At 37.8% G+C, this 20,658-nt stretch overlaps 1 protein-coding gene across 3 annotated transcripts in view; it reads right to left on the bottom strand.

The window, feature by feature from the left end:
• Nucleotides 1-3,897: 3,897 nt before the first annotated feature.
• KMT5B (lysine methyltransferase 5B) overlaps nucleotides 3,898-20,658 on the bottom strand; it is a 29,544-nt gene continuing 12,783 nt past the window's right edge. For 2 of the 3 annotated variants that reach the window (XM_083837583.1, XM_083837582.1), the window contains exons 4-10: nucleotides 15,022-15,187; nucleotides 13,637-13,746; nucleotides 11,929-12,095; nucleotides 11,230-11,249; nucleotides 10,911-11,047; nucleotides 8,116-8,312; nucleotides 3,898-6,738 (exon numbers count right to left, since the gene is read on the bottom strand). In XM_083837583.1, coding sequence (XP_083693709.1) covers nucleotides 5,270-6,738; nucleotides 8,116-8,312; nucleotides 10,911-11,047; nucleotides 11,230-11,249; nucleotides 11,929-12,095; nucleotides 13,637-13,746; nucleotides 15,022-15,187 — 2,266 coding nt within the window. In that variant the 3' untranslated portion in view covers nucleotides 3,898-5,269. Of the gene's footprint in view, nucleotides 6,739-8,115; nucleotides 8,313-10,910; nucleotides 11,048-11,229; nucleotides 11,250-11,928; nucleotides 12,096-13,636; nucleotides 13,747-15,021; nucleotides 15,188-20,658 lie in introns of those variants that run through there. The other variant, XM_083837584.1, reaches the window with a different exon arrangement.

The raw sequence follows: 20,658 nt of genomic DNA, 5'->3' as shown, positions 1-20,658 counted from the left end.
CAGAGTCACTGTTGATTGCTCCAGCAGTGCCAGTATGTGACCGAGAGACGTGACCCCACTGCATCTGCGCAGGGACGGAGGCAGGTCTGAGTCTGACTGCGGCAATAGGCCTGGAGGTGATGCTGAACTGTCCACATCAGCAGGAGGACAAAGAACAGCACTCACTGGGAGCATCCTTCAAGGTTCTGGCTGACTGCTAGCTCTGGAGTCCTAGACCCAAGCTGATAGATGTTCAGAGATTGAGAAAAAAATAATAAAGACCAAAAAATTCTTCCTTCCCTCTATGGATGCGCCATTTCTAGGACAGCAGCTGCATCTTGCACGCCCATCAGCTGCACAGGACTGAAGCATGACATTGGAAAAGCCCTTAAAAAAAGAGGAAAAAAAAAAGGAGTAAACCAGCACAAACTGGTGCTGTTCACACCTGACCCTCTTTGTATCTGCTGGAAACAACTGGAATAACCAAAACACACAAACATGGTTAGTTTCACCAGAAATTACACTTGCCATCCTCTGCTGGAAACTAAAAGTAGACATACCGAGAGCTTTGGGCTTTTTTAGTTGAAAAATATTAATCCTGAGAAGATTTTCATTCAATTACATGGCGTGTTCCCCAAGCTGGAATTGTTCCCTGTTGGTCATCGCCGACAGATGCATCATCCCTGATACTAAATGCCTGCCTCACAATTCCCAGCTTCATCCTACAGAAGAGGTCTCACCCTAGACTTGATCATACACATGCAGCTGGTAGTAAGACCAGAGCTGATTTGGGAGGGAATTGAAACTGTTTCTCCCACTTGATTTACAATATTCAATTTCAATATAAAAGGTAACAGGAAGCTGAGAGAAGACGGGGGAAAAAACGTACTGCCTCAAAAATATGCCTTCCTCCTCCTCAATGGAAGAATACAAAGATATTTTTTTATTTCAAAATATTTTTAAATGAAAGCATGTAGAAGAGGCATCTACAGATACTTAACTCTAACATTAAAAAAATATATATCTTGTGATATTTGTCTATCAACAGATACAAAACTTTGAAAAAATAAAACCAAATGATCATTACGGTCCCTTCGAACCCAAGCTATTCTAGGATTCTATGATTTTCATTCTCTACTTTAGTTCTACCAGTTTCCAAGCAATTCTGTTGTAAAAGGTTGCAGCCGACATAGTAATTGGAGCAGAAAAACCCTGTAAATCTAATTACAGAACTGACTTCTGATGGGCATCGTAAAGCATCAGTGGAAAAATCCATGTTTTGTTGGCCCATTGGTAGCTCCACACCAACTCACCACCAAAACCACGAGTCTTTGCCTGTTGAGTCAAACCAATTCCAGAGCAACCTAGGTTAACTGGTACCATCCACACCTGTTTCAGAGCAGACATCCCTGTACCTACAGCAGGCAGGCCTCCAACATCACCTCTCAAGCTGCTCTTTGCTATTCTGCTCACATTTTACGTACGGATGAAGTGAAATTAGTTAAATCACGTGCAGCTGCCTAGTTCAGAGGAGAAGCTGCAGATTTCCTTTCCCCGTGGAGAGAAGGAATAGCGTTGAAACAACCACCTGTGCTTTGCAATTGTCAAAACATTTCATGGGATCATCGTAAACACGGTATTACGACTAGAACAGAAGTCACATGGGAGCAAAAAGGAGCAGCTGTAACAGGCAATAAAGAGCAGTTACGTACTTAGCATTACGGCCATGAAATGATGCTGAAGAAAACATAACCGTGATAGCTTGTGAAATCAGGAGTTCAGAAAAGGGCAACGGATTATGTGAGGCTATAGGTTTCTTTGTGACCCAGCCCAAAGAAGAGGATTTAGTAAAACGCATACCAGAAAAGATAAGGCAAGCTTAAGCAACTTTGCTGTTTGTTTTCAGTAAGTCTTACTCCACACAGATCCCCAACCTTCAAACCAGACCAGCATGGGGAACATAGGAATTACGTTCCTGAGTTTATTTTAAAGAGCATGCACTAGCAGCTCTAAGCAAAACTGACCAAACAAACCAAAAAGGGCAGGCAAAAGCAGACCTGGATCCATGCTTTGGGGAGCCCTTTGGATGTATTTATCACATACTGGCAGGTAAGGTAACTAAAAAAAAAACAGTGACCTGTGAGCAACACTGAATGACAGTAACCTCCAAGAAACAAATACCCGAGCGCTCAAAGCAGACACAGACACACCCCATTGCCAGCAAATACGCTAGGGAAAAAAAAGCTTTGCAACCCCCCCAGTAACAGGACTTTCATAAAAGTCTTGCAGAAAATCCATAACAATTTTATGAGAAACAATTTTTGAAGTCCAAACCCTGCTTGCAGGGAGCTGCAGCTACAGATGAGGTAGAGAAGAAGATGCTTGATTAGCTCACTCATTTCAGACAACGTGACGAGCATTTGACAACTGCAAGCTTCTGCTGCTTGCAGAAACCAGAAGGCTGCTTCTTTGCACAAGCAACTTTCCAGAAATTCCCTGATGTCCAGGGCAACTTTCCTGAACATCTGAAATGGTGAGGGCTTGATTCCTATTAGGCTATTTCTAGCCAAATCGTTCTGAAATGACTATGAAATTATAATACTTATAAAATTATGAATTATGAATTTTACATGCTAAAGAGATACGGGAAAGAATAACCATCTGCTTTTGCCTTACCGTTGCTCTCTACTGACTCTCCACGCCAAAGACACAAGCCAGCCAAGTTACACAGCTATCCTTCCTACCACCAATGTCCAAAAGCTCTTGCTAAACCTGCCCTCATCTATAAGGGCCCTCGGTACGCACCACTTGTGCAAGGATGCTTGTAAAGCAGCAGCCGACCCGCTGTCTCCGTGGTGCTCGGAACATTTCTTTAGCCTCGCAGCCTGTTACACCTGACAGCATAAAACAGCCCACACTGAAATACGAGGTAGTAGGAACACCTATCCCAGGGAAGTTTTCTACTTGTAATGGAAGTAGAATGGAAGAAAGAATAATTGCGGAGCCAAGTAGGAGAAATGGAGGGCTGGTGTCCCTGCGCACACTACACTGAGCATCATGTTGGGCACGTCCCATCCTCCGCTCATACAGCCACGTGGATTTTCACCCAGTGAAAACATGAGTGAGGGCTTTGGGAGAGTTGTATTTGTCATTAACTGTTTGCTGGTAAATTTCCTACCACAAGGGAATTCTTTAATAATTCTTCAATTCTCTTCTCCTTGTAACCTACTTTTTCAGTGACTCATTTTCACACGATGCACTCCAACTAGAAAGCCCACACGACAATACCCCATGGCTGACTCAGGACTCAGAAACGTCAGCATACTTACCCATGCCTTTTGCATACAGCCCTCCATCAACCATGTCTGACAAACAACATACAGGCCTTTATATATATATATATACACACACACACTGTGCATGAGACACAGCTGGCCTTTAACGAAGACTGGACATTGTGAAAATGAAGTTACGAGTATTATGTTTAATTCTACACTTAATTCTCTGCTCAGAATACAGACGTGAGGGTCAGAGCTGGCCAGACCCCTCTGCTCAGCTCATACGGAAATCTACTCACATGTTACTCAGTGCTTTCAAACCTGGGTAGGACAGTTGTCACGTAACTCAATTTCTTGCTCCTCTGGGCAGAGAGGGTTGGACTTGACGTGAAAATACTATGCAATTAACAGGGGATTAAACTAATACAATAGCACATGGTTTTTGATGTGACTTCTGTTTCTACACCCTTCGATACAAGAACTCTAAACCTTAACCCATGGTTGAGTAAGAACACAAATACCAAACCGCTACACAGTTATGACAACTATGAAATACGGTAACTTTAAAGAGTTTCCATGAAACAGGTCTCCAAATTAGCTGATTTATACATAAGAACAAGTTCATTGTGCCCACAAGTGGTAAGTTTTCCTAACGTTCTTTTATTTAAAAAAAAAAAAAAAAAGAGGAGCCAAACATTGCCCTGATGCTCTTCATTGTTATAAAGTAGACTCTGAAGTATCAAGTGAACTACATAAAAGCAAAGAACTCCAACTGATGCAGAGTTTAAAACTAGGTTTACAAGTTCCTATTTTATTGGCATGGATGTATTTCTAAACTTAAAAACCCTTCTGGCAAGTTATCTCAATTTCTTATGACAAAATTTCTCACAACACACAAATATTTACAACATATACATATTTTTTCAGTCTTTTACAACTGGTTCTTAAAAGACAAACATTTTATAGGTTACCACAGAACAAAAGCTGTGACTTAGTTGTTTTTAATTTCATAAAACTATCATAAGTTAAAGTGAATAGATTTTCTTTAAATTCCTTGTAGCATTTTACAAGTGCAACAGAAAAAATATGAAGAACCAATTCAGGATAGCTGCAGTTCATTGGATAAATGTTGCCCGTTGTAATCACATTATTTCACAGCAAATTCTTGAAAAAATAAGCACCAATCATTCTTGCAAAGAACAATTTTATCTAAAAGTATTGAAAAGTGTTAAATACAAGGTGTTTAATTTACATAACAAGCAATAAATACACCATATCCAAACTTTTATTCTGCATACTGCTACCCTTGTACATATAATGTACTAAAAAGTCAGCAAATTGTCAACACCTTTTAATTTTTTTTTCTTTTTCTTTAAAGAAATCAATTTGACTTCCAACCAACGGTTTGCTACTATAACAAAGGCCACAAACAGTACGTCTGGGACAGCATACAGTGTTAAAACTGACAAACTCCGAGGGGAAAAAAAACATCTAGCAAATAAATTGAAAAGCTGTAGTTCATTGCTGGTGATATTAACATATACTAGAAAACCTTAAATATGCTGCTACTATGATTTTTTTTTTAATCGTTTAGTCAAATATTGTAAGAGCAAACTAATGCTCTTACAGATCAAAAATAATTGTGTAGCCACACTGTATTCTCATTGTCCTGCATGGAAAAGATTTGATGCAATTTCATAACTTTGCTTGAGCCTTTATTTTACAACAGAGCATTACCTCTTACTCTAACTTAGAATTGCACATAAGAAGGCTATTAAAAAGTACAATAAAAATCTGCACAAATCAGACTTAAGAAGAGTCAGTATGCTGTACACTTTCTACAATATTATGTTGATAGGTGAATAAACAATAAAGAAGTGCTGCCACTAAGTCTTTCAGAAAGTTCTTCAGTTGAGGAATAATCAAATGGAATTTTTATTTTTATTTTTTTTTTAATTTTTAAATTTTTATTTTTTAAAAATGACATCCAGGTCAGTTTAAGACCTATAAGCTTATGCATTGAGCCTTAAAGACTGATCTTCTCTCCTCCTGGAAGAAATATCAATATCTATTGAATCCTTGCCAACAATGAGCCTTAATCTCTTTGCTGGAGGAAGAGGAATAAAGTCATCAAATTCATCATCATAATCATCTTCCTCTTCATCATCTTCTTCTGATGAAGATTCATCTGCTGTTTCCTCCTCATACTGAGCATAATCATCTACTTCCATTCTCGACTCCAAAAGGGAGAGAGTTTCACTACAACACACACCATTTTCATGAAGGTCCTCAGGGTACGTCCCTCGGTTTTCTTCCTCTCGTTTTAGCTGTATTTTTAATTTTGTTGAACTATTGCCTGATCCTGAGTTAAACCCATTATTTAGCTTTGCTACATATAAATTATTATCTTTTTCATGGTCTTTACTTAATTTGATGCTTATTTTTGAAGAATTCATTCCATCATTTTCTTGGTCATTTGCCTTGCTACTGCTATCGTGGCGTCTACGAAGAGTCAGTTTAGGGATCCCAGAGCTATTTTCAAGGATTAGTTGTGCATCATACCTCGTGATTCGTCTTTTCTTTTTACTTTTTGCAGTTCTAAAGCTGTCCTTCGCTTTAAAATTGTCAGATGTTACAACAGAGCAGCCACCAGATCCAGGGACACAGTCTTTATAGCTAACAGGTGTCTCTACCACATTATTCCTATCTCCGTGTTCTGAATGAGAACTGATCAAATCTGGTACTTCATCAGTCACAGGTGTGTTGTGCGTACTATCAGTTTCATCTGTTTTTGCAGGTGGTTTTGCCAGTTTTCCTTGTCGAGACTTCTTTTTTGACATGCCTGCATCGTTTTTCTGGCACCTAACCTCCCCTTTATGCGATGCTCCATGAGCCAGGTCATTTTCATTCGTCACATGAGACTGCTGCTCTAAAACGTCCGATCGCGTTCCAGTCAAGTTATTCTTATAGCTATCCAATGTATTTGGTTCAAGCTTTATGTCAGAGGTCTCCTTCAAATTCATCCTTGTTCTCATTGACCTCCTTGTTATGTATGTGCAGGGTGGTATATCACCATGCTCATGAGCACCTTTCACAGAATTCAGTTTATACTCCCTTGCTGCATGCCTTGTTAAGCATCCACTAGAGACTGCAACTTTGACTGGTCCCTCTAATTCTTTATCTTTTTTAATGGGCAAGTTTTTATATAAAACTACTTTAGGCTCTTTGAGAACTAAATTTCCCATTTCGAGCTTTCTAGAAGCGTTCTTCTGCTCTGGCCTTTTGCACTGATTCCTCAGCTTAATCTTCGAAAGTAAAGGCTTTGCAGGCTTTTTCAGTCTCTTTGGTACCCTGGAATTATTTAGATGAGTTAGTTTAGATGAGGTAGAATTTGATGATGCTGGAATTCTTGATATAGACTGTCTGGTTAATGTTCTATTTTTGCCGTTCTTTTTTACACCAATTGAAGATTTTCTGTTAGCTGCAAAAGAAAAGGGTGTTAATGACACTGATTTAACCCGAGGTTCCCACTCCCCAAACACTGTAGTTATTTTATTTATTTTTAATCAAAACTTTAACTAGCTAAGGCTTTAACAATCACTTTAATCAGAATCTGTCAAACGGACTATAGAGTATGCAGTAAGGAGACAAACTGACTAACGTGTAACTCAGACACTAGAAGATTGTCAAAAAAGTCAAAAGTACTTCTAAATTCCAGGTACACTTCCCTTACTACCTCTAATACACAAAGTTTGTTTTTTTTTTTGTTTGTTCTTTGTTTTGTTTTTATTCAATTTCTTCTTCTACTGAATTTTCCACAAATTGATCCTGCATGATCCTCAGCATTTACTGAGTATTATTCCAGCAAAAACTGAGGATCAGCAAGCTCTTGTTTTAACCCCAGGATTTTTTCTTTTTGGGGGATAAAACCAAAACTTAACTACTGTAATGGTTTCATTTTCAAATATCCAGTTGTCTGTCACCTGTCACTTACAGTGATAAGCAACAGAGAACAGCCTGCCCAAGCAAAGCCGCAATTCCAAAGCTTTATAACTAGAGATCATATAACTAGGAAAAGGTTGTGGGTTTTTTTTTGTCTTGTTTTTCAGTTTCACAGCAGCAAATAGGAGACAGATCGAACCAAAATATTTTAAGTGACTCAAAACCTGTTAATTAAGTCAAAGTTGAAATTATTTATATCTTGCCTACATTCTGTGGGGAAAAAATGACACTCGCTACTTGATGAAGAGAAGTCTCTCAAGAGCATCAGAAACAAAAATCCCCTCCAATTTCTTCTGAGATTACTAACTGTACACTGTCACTTCAGAACAGGTATTTGAACTATCAGTCCTGGATTCAGAAATGGAATAGGTGCTCAGTTTAAAACACCTCTAAAGGAAGTGGCTATTTTGCTTGATACTCTCTACTACGAGTATTTATATAAAAACTGTTTTCCTACGGAATGTAGATACCTCAAGCTCCGTGAGTTTTCTTTCCTAAACAATAGTACTGCATGTGATTATTTACCATATTTCTAAAGTATGTAACTTACCAACAGAGCTCTTTAGCTGACAAATTTAGAAATATGTCACTAGCTATTAGCTACTGATATACATAAAAAACGAAAATGAGAACATACAAACAAAACAAGAATGTACTACCTTTCATCACAGAAAGGCTTAAGGAAAACTGTTAAATTGCTATATAAATTACCTTTGGATTCCTGAATCAATTACAGTTCTAAAGACCAGTATTTGAGATGCATCTCAACATTAAGACAGCAATTCCATCGCAGTGAAAGTTTTTCATTTTTTTATGAAACCTTTAGTCCTGCACTCCAAGTTTTCCCCATACTTACTTGCATTAGCTTTTTCCTGAGTGGTATCTGCATCAGTGTTAGAGCTGACAGACTGGCTGTCTGAATTTTTGCTGCTGTCACCCAACTTTTTGAGTCTATTCAATCGTTTATCTGTTTCTCTCAGTCCATATTTACTATTAATCACAGGAGTAGGTGCTGGCAATCCCACTCTTGATTTAAAAGCACCAGTTCCGCGTCTGTAAAGAAAAGGATGACAATATATTAATAGCTACTAATATAAACTTACATCTTTGTTTCATATTTTAGTCAATCTTGTTATATATGGATAAACAATATCAAGAACCATTGAATTTATTAGGATTTGTGGGCTGTTTTAATAAAATATCTACATAGGTATCTCATTTCAGCAAGATGTTCAGAAATACCTTCCCTTTATTTATTGGAAGAAGAAAGAAGCTAATTTGCAATTTTTCTTTTTGTCTATTTTAGTATGTTTTCATAATGAAGTTATACAGGTGAAAATGAAATACAGTAGTTCAAAACACTACTTGAAATCAACTGAGGTAACAGTTTAAATGGATTATTTTTCTTACTCACAGCAGCCTAATTAAAAAAATGCCAGCTCCAGTTACAACGCTTGTTACTGCATCAGCAAGAGTTATAAAGTGCACAAAATTGAGTAAGATTATCTCATATTTCTGTTTACTTTTGGAACTGACATACTTTTAGTCTTTATTTACCACAGAAACATCTGAGTAAACTTGAAACTTTTTTTTTTTTAAATTAATCACATTAAAGGGTGGAGATTAAGAATTCCATCACTTGCATTTCAACCACTACTACCAGGTTCACTTTGGTACTCTGTCATCCAGTAAGCTTGCACTTTGTAGAATTATCGAAGACAACTTCAGTTTGGATTCCAGTGTGCTGCACTGGAAGAAAATCCACAAAGCGTAACAAAAAGTACGCCAGAAAGAGAGTGGAGAGGATCTCAAGCGCCACAGGGTTAAATATTATTACGCATATACAGTAATTGTTCTCAAATTAACTGGTATTTCTTTGATATGGAACATTTTTTCAGTATTATTTTGAATTCCACAAATTACAGGCAGCTAAAATAAGATACTAGGCTGAACTCAGCACAAGCAGCAGTCGCTTCAGATCAATGCCATAAATAACCACAACTGCCTTCTGACACATCTTCGGTGCCCAGTTACCCCAGTTAGACATCATGAACAGCATGCTCGCTCACCTAACAGTGTGAATGCACATTTTCTTGGTGATGGTTTTTGGAGGCTTGAAAGTATTTGTACAGTGCTAACCTTCCCTCAGCTCCCAGGCATATCCCCCAGGCTCTTACAAGCCTAGCATTTTAACATTACAAAATTAACAGTCTTCGCAGAATAGTCAAAATTTCATCACTTAAAAATCATTTTTCCTGGTGTTCAATGAGATGACTGACTGCATTACACATCTCCTTTTTCATAACAGAGTCATCTATTAGGTTGGCTTGTCTGTGCTGTTAAAGACTCATTTTGCCTTGTTCAGCTTCCCTAAACTCAAACTTCCCATATTTGACTTCTGTAACACAATTTTGTGACTGAAAAGTAGATTCTTGAAATGAGAATTACCAAAGTCTTAGCTTTAAACTACAACATTTTCATGGACTTAAAATCCAAAGATGACAAGTTTGAGAAAATATTCTGACATATGATCTTGGTCTGTCCTGCAAGTAAGCATGTCCATATTACATCAAAAGCAACAATCAAAGAAACTTGAGCAAAAAGAAAAAGACATCTCTCTCCAAGCAGCAAGGAAAAATATTCATGGTACCCATTTATTCAATACTTAACAGCTCCCAGGACTGAAGTACTTTTTTACTAATAACTCTTTAGATAAACCTTGAAACCATAGCCTTCACTTGGAATGACCTACCAACACCATATGACCTTGGAGGCCCACAGCAGCAGGTTTTCCCTTGAATTGCAAGAATTGTTAGTGACCAAAGTAGCTAGTAAAAATGAAGGTTGGTTATGAAACTATTTACATGTGTATGCATTAAGCTATTTCTCAATATGATTAATATTTTGTCCTTCATAGGTTTCTTCTCCCTACAATTAGCTCAAACTAACATAATTGTTATGGGTTCTGCATAGTTGCTCTTGGAACCAGGCGAGGCTGGCACAAATAGTGTCGAACCATCATGCTCAAGGTAAGAAGTTGTTTCGCCATGGCAGGAAACAACTATGAAATTCTTTCAACTGATTTTGTGAAGAAGCTAGGTTGCGATAACCTGGGTAAAAAACAAATAGAAACAAGTTTGCTGTTATGGTGCAATGGACAGACACAGGCAAGTACTGTTCAAACTTGCAGACCTTTAATAAATACTTCAACTATGAAGTTCTAGTAATATAAGGTGAAAACTACTTTGCCTATTTCCATCAGAACAGGACTTCAGATTAACAGAGAAATTTGCCTTCTCTAATGGAAAAAAAAAGCTGCCATTAGGAGTCAGATGCTAATGAGCTCATAGCAACTACTACTGCTTTTCCTTCCAATTCTACCTTATTCAGAAAAAATATTTTAAAGAATCTAGACTACTTTTTGTCATTTTGGCTATTCTTACGACAGAAAACTAAAAGAAGAACAGAATGCAGAAGTTATCAGGAAACAAGATAATCCAGTAACAATTAAAAAAATATCATTCTGATGAATAATTAGGAGGCAATAATAATGTATCAAAAATTTGAGTACTCATAACCAGGTGCCTTCAGTTTCACAAAATATATCATGAATATGCCCAGTTCCATTGGAAACTTATTTATAACACATACCTTTCACAGGTGTAACATTCGCAGTATTCATTATTTTCTCCAAAAAAGCCATCTCCGTAGTAACAAGAGATTTCTTCTCCAGGCTCAATATCTCTTAGAGCTTTCACACATGCTGTATCTCGTCCAGTTGACACAAACTTGGGAAGAAGATGACAGAAAGGGGAGGAAAAAATATAAATAAAAGAAAGGCTAGTCATTAAGGTTGAACAGTATATAAGTAAGAAAACAAGAAGTAAAACAGCTGGGGAGGAAAAGGTGCAGGGACAAAGAAAAAAAAGTGTGGGGTGCTTTATTTATTTACTTTTAATGTCTCGCTTACCTTACAGTTAGGTCTGCAATCTGAAAAAGGTCCAAAAGATAAAGTCAATTAACTGTTGATAAGACCTGAAACATGAATAGTTGTAGATATCTAAAGTAAGGATTCACTCTGACTTCAGTAACTCTAGAATCTCAACTAAATACTGGGAGTCATATTAGTATTGCATAAAGGTATGTATCAGGAGATATTCACTTCGATATCATTTGGTTCCTGAGCTCTTCTGCTACCTATAAGTTTCCAAATTCCCTCATTTTTAAGGTAACAGGATTTATCGTAAATCCTACCCACTTTTCCTTCAGCATACAAATGCAACAGAATAAGCAAAGGGTCTGTGTAAAAATGTAAAGGAGGCACAAGGAGTTCACCTAAGAAATACGTTACAGCTGACTACATTCACAAACTTTGCTACAGCAAGACATCAGAGTAGACCCCAATGCGCTCCACTAATTCAGCTGCCAGTTCCAAAACCTCTGTGAAGGATGAAGGCACCACTTTCCAGAGCCTCCTTTGACTTTCCCAGTTCATAGCTAATTAGCTGTGGTTTGGTGAACTCCCAACAGAGTTTTGTCCTACGCTACTCCAGTATAACAGACTCAGACACTTTCTCTGAAGTCCCGTGTCATTTATCTCACATACAGTAACACCCCTGAAGAGAATTGCTTGTGTCATTTAAATACAGTTCCTATATTTGTTACTCACCATGATTGATAAATGCAGCAGGACCGAGCCACAGTTGTGCACAGTTTTTCCGTGTGGAATACATTACACTGAAGTCATTCTCACCATGTCTCAGCAGCATGTTTTCTTCCATTTCTGATAGTTCGGCAATACACCCAACAAGTAATTCTATTTTATCATTCCGTTTCCTTTATTGTAAGAAGTAGTAAAAGTAAGCATACCAAAAATTACCAAGTATAATAGCATGGCATTTCTTCACAAAAACAAAAGCTGTCAATAATTAGGGTAAGTACGCTTTTTCATCTATATGAAATAAATGTTGTTTTGCTACTATACAGTACCAAGTACATCACTTCTGACAGACATTACCATCATTGTTTCTATGGTCTCCTGAAGAAACAAGCAAGAGACAGAGAGTTGATTACTTCATCTACTACAGTTGTTAAAACTAAAATGATTTCTTTTTAATTTTTACTTATTCCCTCAAGCCAAGCATTTTAAGTGCAAAATTATCCTTTTATAGAGACTGCTCAACACTCCTTACTAGCATTATGTCTGAACAGTAGTTTTCAAACTACTGACTGTTTTCCAACTGTTTTGAAGCATGACTTTTGTTTGTCTCTCTTAAATGGTCAGGCAAGATTTTGAGCACAAGAAGTTGATTCATTTTCAACACACCTAAATATACAAAGCTTCCACCTCTAAGAATCAGGTAAGGGAGAATTAAAAACAAAATCACACACAAAAAAAAAACCCAACCCCCCAAAAAAAACGATTATACCATGATTGTGGAACTTCCAGCTATAATCGTGATATAGAAACTGGCCTCAGCCGTCTTGAAGCTTGCTCTCCCACACGTTGAGGCCCCAGTCCCACAATAACAGCATGGTTATTTGGTATGCTGCCAGTGTAAAACCTAGCCACTCAATCCTACCCAGCACAGGACAGCATATCATCATCTGAAAGGGTTGTTAGGCATTGGAATAGGCTGCCCAGGGAAGTGGTTGAGTCACCATCCCTGGATGTCTTTAAAAGACGTTTAGATGTAGAGCTTATTGATATGGTTTAGTGGAGGACTTGTTAGTGTTAGGTCAGAGGTTGGACTAGGTGATCTTGGAGGTCTCTTCCAACCTAGATGATTCTGTGATCTCAGATGTGCTGTTATGAGCATGTAGAGACATACAGTAAAGCAAATAGAAATGTCTGGGGGAGGGAGGAGGTGAAGAAAGGGAAAATTAATTTTAAAATCTGGATTAATTTGGCTATCTTGTAGTGCTGCTGCTGACACGTCTACCTTGAAACTCAAATGGGAAAAAATGAGAAGGGAAAAATACGTTGGGGTTCCAGCTTTGTGCTTCCAAGAGAGATTTACCTTGCACAATCAAAATATGTAAATAACATCCCTCAGTTTCACAATGGTAGAAAACTCATCCCCCCCCGCAATTACCTGTTTTATAACAAATGTGACATCATCCAAGTCTTGACATGGGTTTGTTTCTCATAGCAAAGCAATGACTAATGATTTGAAGAAAATAATTTTCTGACAGAAAACAACATAGCCATAGAGTTTTCAGTATACAAGTTTGTTAAGTCCAGATATACGAGGGAATACCTCTCAAATGCACGTACCATGTTAACTAGTCAAAGAAAAATTCCCAAATTTGATTTATAAGTAGAAATAATAAATAACTGGCAGCAACAGAATGCAACAGTAAGCTGTATTACTTACCATTCTTTTGTTGCAACTATTTTGGCTCCATTTTGCTCAGAAGAATACCGATTACAAGGCAGTATCTCAAACCCACTGTCAGTTGCAAACATCCGTAAATAAATAAATACCTGTGATGAAAAAAAAAAAATACTATTCTGTTAAAAGCAAAACAAAATCAGCAAGAAAAGCTTTATATAAAATAACGTAAGACAAAAAATACATTGCAAAGGAATGTTTCGTGCTGAAATGCATATATTTCTGTTTTTAAATTTTAACTATACACATTATGTTAACCTTATTTCTTCAAAGTGACTTGCAAGAATCCTCACATGGATAACGTGACCATCCAAAAAATTTAAAGCAGCTAAAGATGCCTTGAATGGAATGAAATTGGCCCAGCTAATGAAAATGGATAATTTCTTCTTTAAGTCACTGAGTACTTGAGTTCAAGAATTCTTCTCGGGTCTTTAAGAACCACTCAGACCTAACAATCTTATCAAGTCCAATTTTATTCTTTCCAGTTCCGAAAGAGATTACTTCCATGAGAAGTCTAGCTACTGAATTCAGGGATTGCTGGATCAGTTCAAGTTTTCAAGTTGTTCCTTTTGGTGGCTTTAGTTAAAAATGAAGTTTTATTACTCAAAACATTTTTAGAAGGCAGCATTTGCTGACTACTTTATTCTATACTACTACATTTGATTCATTTTAGACTAGGAAAAGGCCAATTCCTTTTGGATGTCTGTGCAAACAATATACTCTTTCTTGAAGGAGCTCTTTTTTTTAAAAAGAAGTAAAACAACATTACAATTTCTTTGCAAATTTGTGTGTCAATGACCTTTGTGCTATACATGAAATTCATTTCGGGGTGTTAGAAGTGGAGGAAGCGGAATGATGTTCCCATGTAAAAGCCCTATACCCAAAACAGCTGAGGTATATTGCGGTACCTTGGCTTCTCCCTTTTCCTTCATCTTTGACTCACAATTTGACTTACAGTAGCTGTACATTAGAACAAAACCCAAAATCCATAACGAAAACAAACAAACAAAAAACCCAAACCAACAGAGTAACAGCAAAAAAGTCCCCAAAACTCTTTTCTCCCATCAGTAGGACTTCTCTCTTCTGCTTAGGACTTCAGCCAACAGCCGAAGAAGCAACTTTGTTTTTCTTTCTACATGTCTATTAAATAAAAGGCAATGAAAAGTTAGCCTTCCCCCAAACCCCCTTCTCAAGTTCTCTGGGTTTTGAAAAACAAAGGAAGTTAATGTTAAAAAGCAATCAAACAAGTAATATATAACAGAACAGCAAATAACTTCCGTTTACTACTGCTACAATCCTAAGAAACTTGTACATTTTCTTAGCCTTTCAACCATCTGAAAAAGCACATTAATTACAAATACACCTACATGTTCCTTGAACAACCTTTCCTGCATTTTGTTCTTGTTAAGAAAATAGTGCCGGGCCCAGTCACCTGACGTCAAGGACTTGAAGGCTTTTTCTAAGTGCTCATCTTTCTTAAAACGTTCAATCACCTCTTTTAGTTCTTCTTGCCTTCCTTTTATAGGTCGAAATCTGAAATAAAGAATAAAGCTATTCCAGTCCACTGTTATTCATTCGCAGTTCTTCCTCACAGTAACTCACAGCACACAGATCTTTTGCTAGCCAGATGAACGCATAAAGAAATCAACTCCTAGCATAAAGAAATTGACCATTATGCAATCAAATCACAGCCCGTCATTTCCTGAGGTAAGGAGAAAGGTAAGGTAAAGCCAAGCATACTGCCCGGAACTTTGAAGCCCTCTATTCTGCTGAGAGGCACATTTTATTTATAAAACAAATCGCTGATAAGTAACATTTCAATATTTTCAACACCTCTCACTTGGAAAAAAAAAACAGCTAAAGAACTAGTACAGTAAAAGTGTCATTGGCTAGGAGATTTAGGACAATCTACTATCACTAAAAACATTTGTACAAGAAAATGCAGAAAATTAATTGGATGCTGTAAGTTTCCTAATAAAGGGATTTATGCACATTTCTGGCTTTTGTAGTTGGGCTGGGAGATAGATGCGTCATTTAAAATTTAAGCTCTTTACAACCTCACATGTTACACTTAGTTTTTTTAAATAGCGAACAAACAATTAGATGATGCAACTGACTAGTCCGAGTCAGAAGAAAAAAAACTCAAAATAGAAAATAAACAACTATTTTCATGAAGGATTCCAAATCAGCTCTTGCCCTACCAAACAAACTTATTACTTGCATTCATAGAAAATACACCCATTAGTGACCTCACAAAAAAGTTTTGATAATAAGTAACACACAGCACAGGTAACAAACTCTAAGAATGATCTTCCACATATCCATACAGTTTTATTTTTTTTTCCCCCAAAATATACTGGCTACAGAAAATTTGCATAGCTAAAAATCACTGGTAGACAAAAATCCGGAAATAAACCCCTGTATATTAGCAGAGAATTCTGTCTTCTTCCCAAAGCTTGAGGTTTAATACAAACTGACCTTCAAATTTTCAACAGAATAAAATGATTACAGAAAAAACAATGCCTTATGTCAACGCAAGAAGGAGCGGCACCATTTCTGAGCTACAAAACCATCAAGAGAAAGTAGAATACTGAGATTATGCCAAACCTTTACAAATTATCTTTAAGCATATATCCATGTGTAGCTTTGGGGCAGAGGGAGGGTGTGGAGTTGTGTGCTTTTAATCGGACGGCACACCCTAGGGGAGACCTAAGAAAGACAGAAAATTCCTAGGACCACAAGGAACGATTTTCTGTAGCTCCTTCTACAGCTCACACAGCATATGACAGAAGAGTTAAACAAGTTAACGTTATGGATTTAATCAAAAGCTGTTAAGACCTATTATTTGCTTCTTGAAGTGTATACTAGCTTCCTTATCTTTAGTGGGGATTTACCATACTGATTTTACTTCCTCTTACTTACCAAATGAAGCCTGGATTTGATGACAGAAGCAAAAAATGGGAAACACATTCTTTAGTTGTTTAAGTTTGTGGAAGGAATTTCATCAGCTCCCTGACTGATAACCTTAAGTGCTGCAGATCCCAGTTTTAGTTTAATTAGAAATAGCTAATAATGGAGGGGATTCATTCGGAAGAAAAATGCTGTATTCATGCTCCTGATACAATAAAGAAAGACCTAACAGTATTATCACTTCTAGGGGCAGTGCAGGTTAATCAGCTTTCCATGCTTTTACACAGAACCATCTTCTCTGCAGTCTCCATCTGAAAAAGCTTCCTTGTAATATAACGACTCTGCAATTCTTTAGATCTTTTTGAATATTGCAAAAATTATCAGCATAACCCTGAGAGCTTTCAGAGCAGAAGATACAGTAAGTAGTTCTGAGAAGACTTCAAGTAAGTATTCTTCTGGCTGGAATCAGAGCTAACAAGATTACAGTATTTCTGTTAAGAAACAGATGATGTGCTTCTAAAACATACCCACTTAAAAATGAAGTAAATATTATGCCAAAGTTTCAAATTAAGTTCTTTAATTAAAAAAAACAACAGACTTATCCCCTCTCCCTCAAAACAAACTGCCTAACAAGCTGATGAGACCTTATTGTGGAAGAAAATTCCCTTCAGATGACATGCTTGGCATTCTGATCTGTAATACAAAGTCCTCCTCAACTCCCAGTCAGATACCAGCTGGAGACAACCTCCCAGTTCGCCTAAAAATACAAAGGAGCTCTCCCAGGTTTGATAGTCCTAACTCACAAAGCATTCTCAGGTATCACAGGAATTCAAAATGAGATCACCTGAACTGAAGCTGACTAGTTTCAGAAGATGACACTCCTTTTCAGTTGGAATCATTAACACCTCTCAAAACACAGACCCTCTGTACTGTAGCACAAGTACAGAGCACATCGCCACGCAAAAACCTGACGGGTCAGCAGTTTGTTTACACCTGTAACTACAAACGTTACAGGAGGAAAAGGAATAGGATTTGGTGCTAAAAACTGGTCTTCAGCCATTCTTTCTGGGCTAAATGCATGACTGCCCTCTCCTTTTCATTTTTTGTGTTGAAATTGATCTCTTTTTTCCCTAGAAGAGCGATCTGCAGGAACAAAGACAGATGGAAAAACCATCACATTCAATATTGCATTAGCATTTGAAAGATGTTTTGTGCTCATAGACACAGTAATACATTAAGCAGCATTTTGGTTCATGCTGGCTAAAGGAAGTAGCATCTTAACTCCCAGGAAGAAAAAAAAAGCAGGGCAGATGCAAAGCTTAAACAGTGTCAACACACCTACAGAAAAAGAATCCACACCCTATGTTTTCTAGCAGTAAGAAGCACATCTTATAGCCCCAAGGTGGCTCTCCTATTCCCCTTCTTCCATAACATATTGTTCTCAGAGACTGACTAGACACCTAGTCTGAACTAGCTACCTTAGTTAGCTCAGAACCAGGCACCAGGCACCAATCTTGCATACCTCTACGGATCACATTCAGCACATGTTTCTGCAGGTTTTCTTTCTTTTTTTTTTTTAAAGGCATTCCACACCACTATAATTCCTTTACTAGTCCATCTGTAACTCATGCAATATCATTCCTGGCAAGCAGAAACAGTATATCCCCAAGCCTTAAAAAGAACAAAAAGAAGGCTGGAAAATGGTGAAGGGATAGCAAACAAACTGAACCATTAAAAGGTCAGATAACGTTAGGGTGTATGTCAGGCATTTGAAATCTGAAACAGGAACTGGGTCTTTCACAGTACATGACTCATTAGCCAAGGGTTCAAAAATCTTAGCAAGGATCTCCTGCAGCGTATCTATCAAAATGTTTTACTGAGATTACTTACATGGCAAAGAGACAAAGAAAAAGAAAAAAAGGTGTTCAACCAAGCAACAGATGTGTCCAAAAGTACGTGGAAAGAGACTGGAAACCAGCAACATGACATAGAGCGTCTCACTTCAAGGGTTCCCAAAACTCAGTGAAACAGAATGACACTTTGCACCTTGAGGTAGTGAGTTTTTCACAGCTCACCAGCACACTTAACTGCACTGAAAGCATCAAGTCTGAGCTAATCCAGAACACTGCGAGGCTGATTCCACACAAAAGCCTCGGTACTTTCAAGTGGCTATCGCCATATAGACTGGGACAGGTACCTGCCGATCTGAGACACTATGGAAGCCAACGTGCCAAGAAAGCCTAAAAGCTTTATCTTCCTTAAGAACGCAAGGGCCTGCTGTATTTAATAGAGACACTTCACTTCTCCAAGGAGCATTATGAAATAGCAGTTTATTCATTAGTCTTTCCCAGCACTACCTACCAGGAAGCCAACTAGTTACGAGAAGCTATCTGAAGCGCTACAATTTTGGTGTTACAGGGCTTCCTCATTCACACATGACATTAACAATCTATTTATCTACTGGAAGCATCTACATGACTGTTTACCAACACCACGAAGAGGTCCTGAAGAGACAGTGCAGCTAAACGCATAAAAAAACATGCCTAAAAAGGCTTTTGTGTGTCAGTAAAATGGGAGAGTACTTCAAAGAGAAATAGAGAGATAGAAAGAGCACACAAAAAACCAAACAACAACCCTGAACCCCCCCCACAAAACAAAACACCCCTGTCTCTGAACAGAGAGCCAACTGAAGTCTGAATTACGCTGATCCGAACTTCTGGTTTGCTCCCATGAATTGTGTACTTAAAGATTCCATCGTGGAAACCGGACAAGATGCTCTGCTATTTGAACCTGATCACAGGCACTGACTCCTTGAGCTATCCTACGAACAGCTTCAGGGACCAAGTCTCTCAGAACATGGATGGAGTCTGCTGCAAAACAGTCTGGCTGTTAGAAGTAAGCTAGGAATGACAAACTCAGCTATCACAGTATCCTGACAAGCTGCAGAATAGAAAACTTTTTAAACTTCCCTAGGAAATATTTATTTTTCTCTAGTCAACAAGATCAAAAAAAAAATAACCTTAGGCTACTTCAATTTTCAAACCAGCTAGAGGATGATCTTATCCCAGTTAAGGGCCAAACTGAGGTTGTCTCAACAAGCAAGATGTAGGAAAATGGCTTGGTGACGCAAAGCTCTTTCTCTCTCTCAAGTTTCTCTTACCTCGGGAATACTTAAAGAATCTTGAAACTCCAAGGTATAAAGCCAAAGGTCAGTGAGATGCTTGCCTATAAAGGAAGTTAAAGGAGAGGTTCTGGTAAGTTCAGAAGCACAGTACCTTGCTCAGTCACTGAGAGCAGTGAGTTTGAACAAAAAGGGTAACAGACCCTGAGAGGGTTCCGGAACAGAACCCCGTGTAATGCGTGCATCTGACAGCACCAGTGCATGACAAAGAATTTTACTGCTAGGCCTAACTCTGAAATTCTGACTGGGAACACCAAGAAGAGTGAATTTATCAAAACACAGCATCCCACTGGCCTCTCAACTACAAGCCCTTGATAGGTATTTTACTTTAGTGGCTGTAGAAAGACAGCAAATTACTGTTTATCTAATTCCAGAGATTCAGCACAAAAGCTAGCATTGCAAGGCTGTTAAACATTTCAAGACAGTATAACAAGAGCTGAAAAGCATCTATTTATAATCAAAGTGGAAACAGTTTATTTAGTTAACATTCCCCCCCCCCAATCGTTCCATGTTTAATCTCCAGTGCTGTTATCAGAAAAAAAATTCCCATATTCTTTAAAGGCCAAAGTTCAAGATCACATTTTTTAATGATAAAGTAATCTGCTTTACTTAAAATTTCTTGAACTGAAAACATACACATACCACTGTGGTCAAAGCCCAAATACAGCCTAAAGAGAAGTAACAAAAATTCTAGCAGCCACAAAAATCCATTCTTCTTAATATAGTTGTCAAGTAAATGCATTTTTCAATAAATGCTGGGGACAGAACGCAGCAGGGAGAGCCCGCGTCCCTTCATTCTTACTCTGCCACTTCACACCGCAAATTTAACTTAACAGTCAGCATGACTACTGTGTGTAAGCCTCTCCATCCTTTGGAAATAAAATACTTTTTAATGCAGTGCAGCTAAAGGTGC

The sequence above is a fragment of the Anser anser genome (assembly GCF_964211835.1).
Source record: "Anser anser genome assembly, chromosome: 5".
Classification (NCBI taxonomy): domain Eukaryota; kingdom Metazoa; phylum Chordata; class Aves; order Anseriformes; family Anatidae; genus Anser; species Anser anser.
Note: the sequence above shows the minus strand (reverse complement) of the source record. Positions and strands in the feature narration are given on the sequence as shown.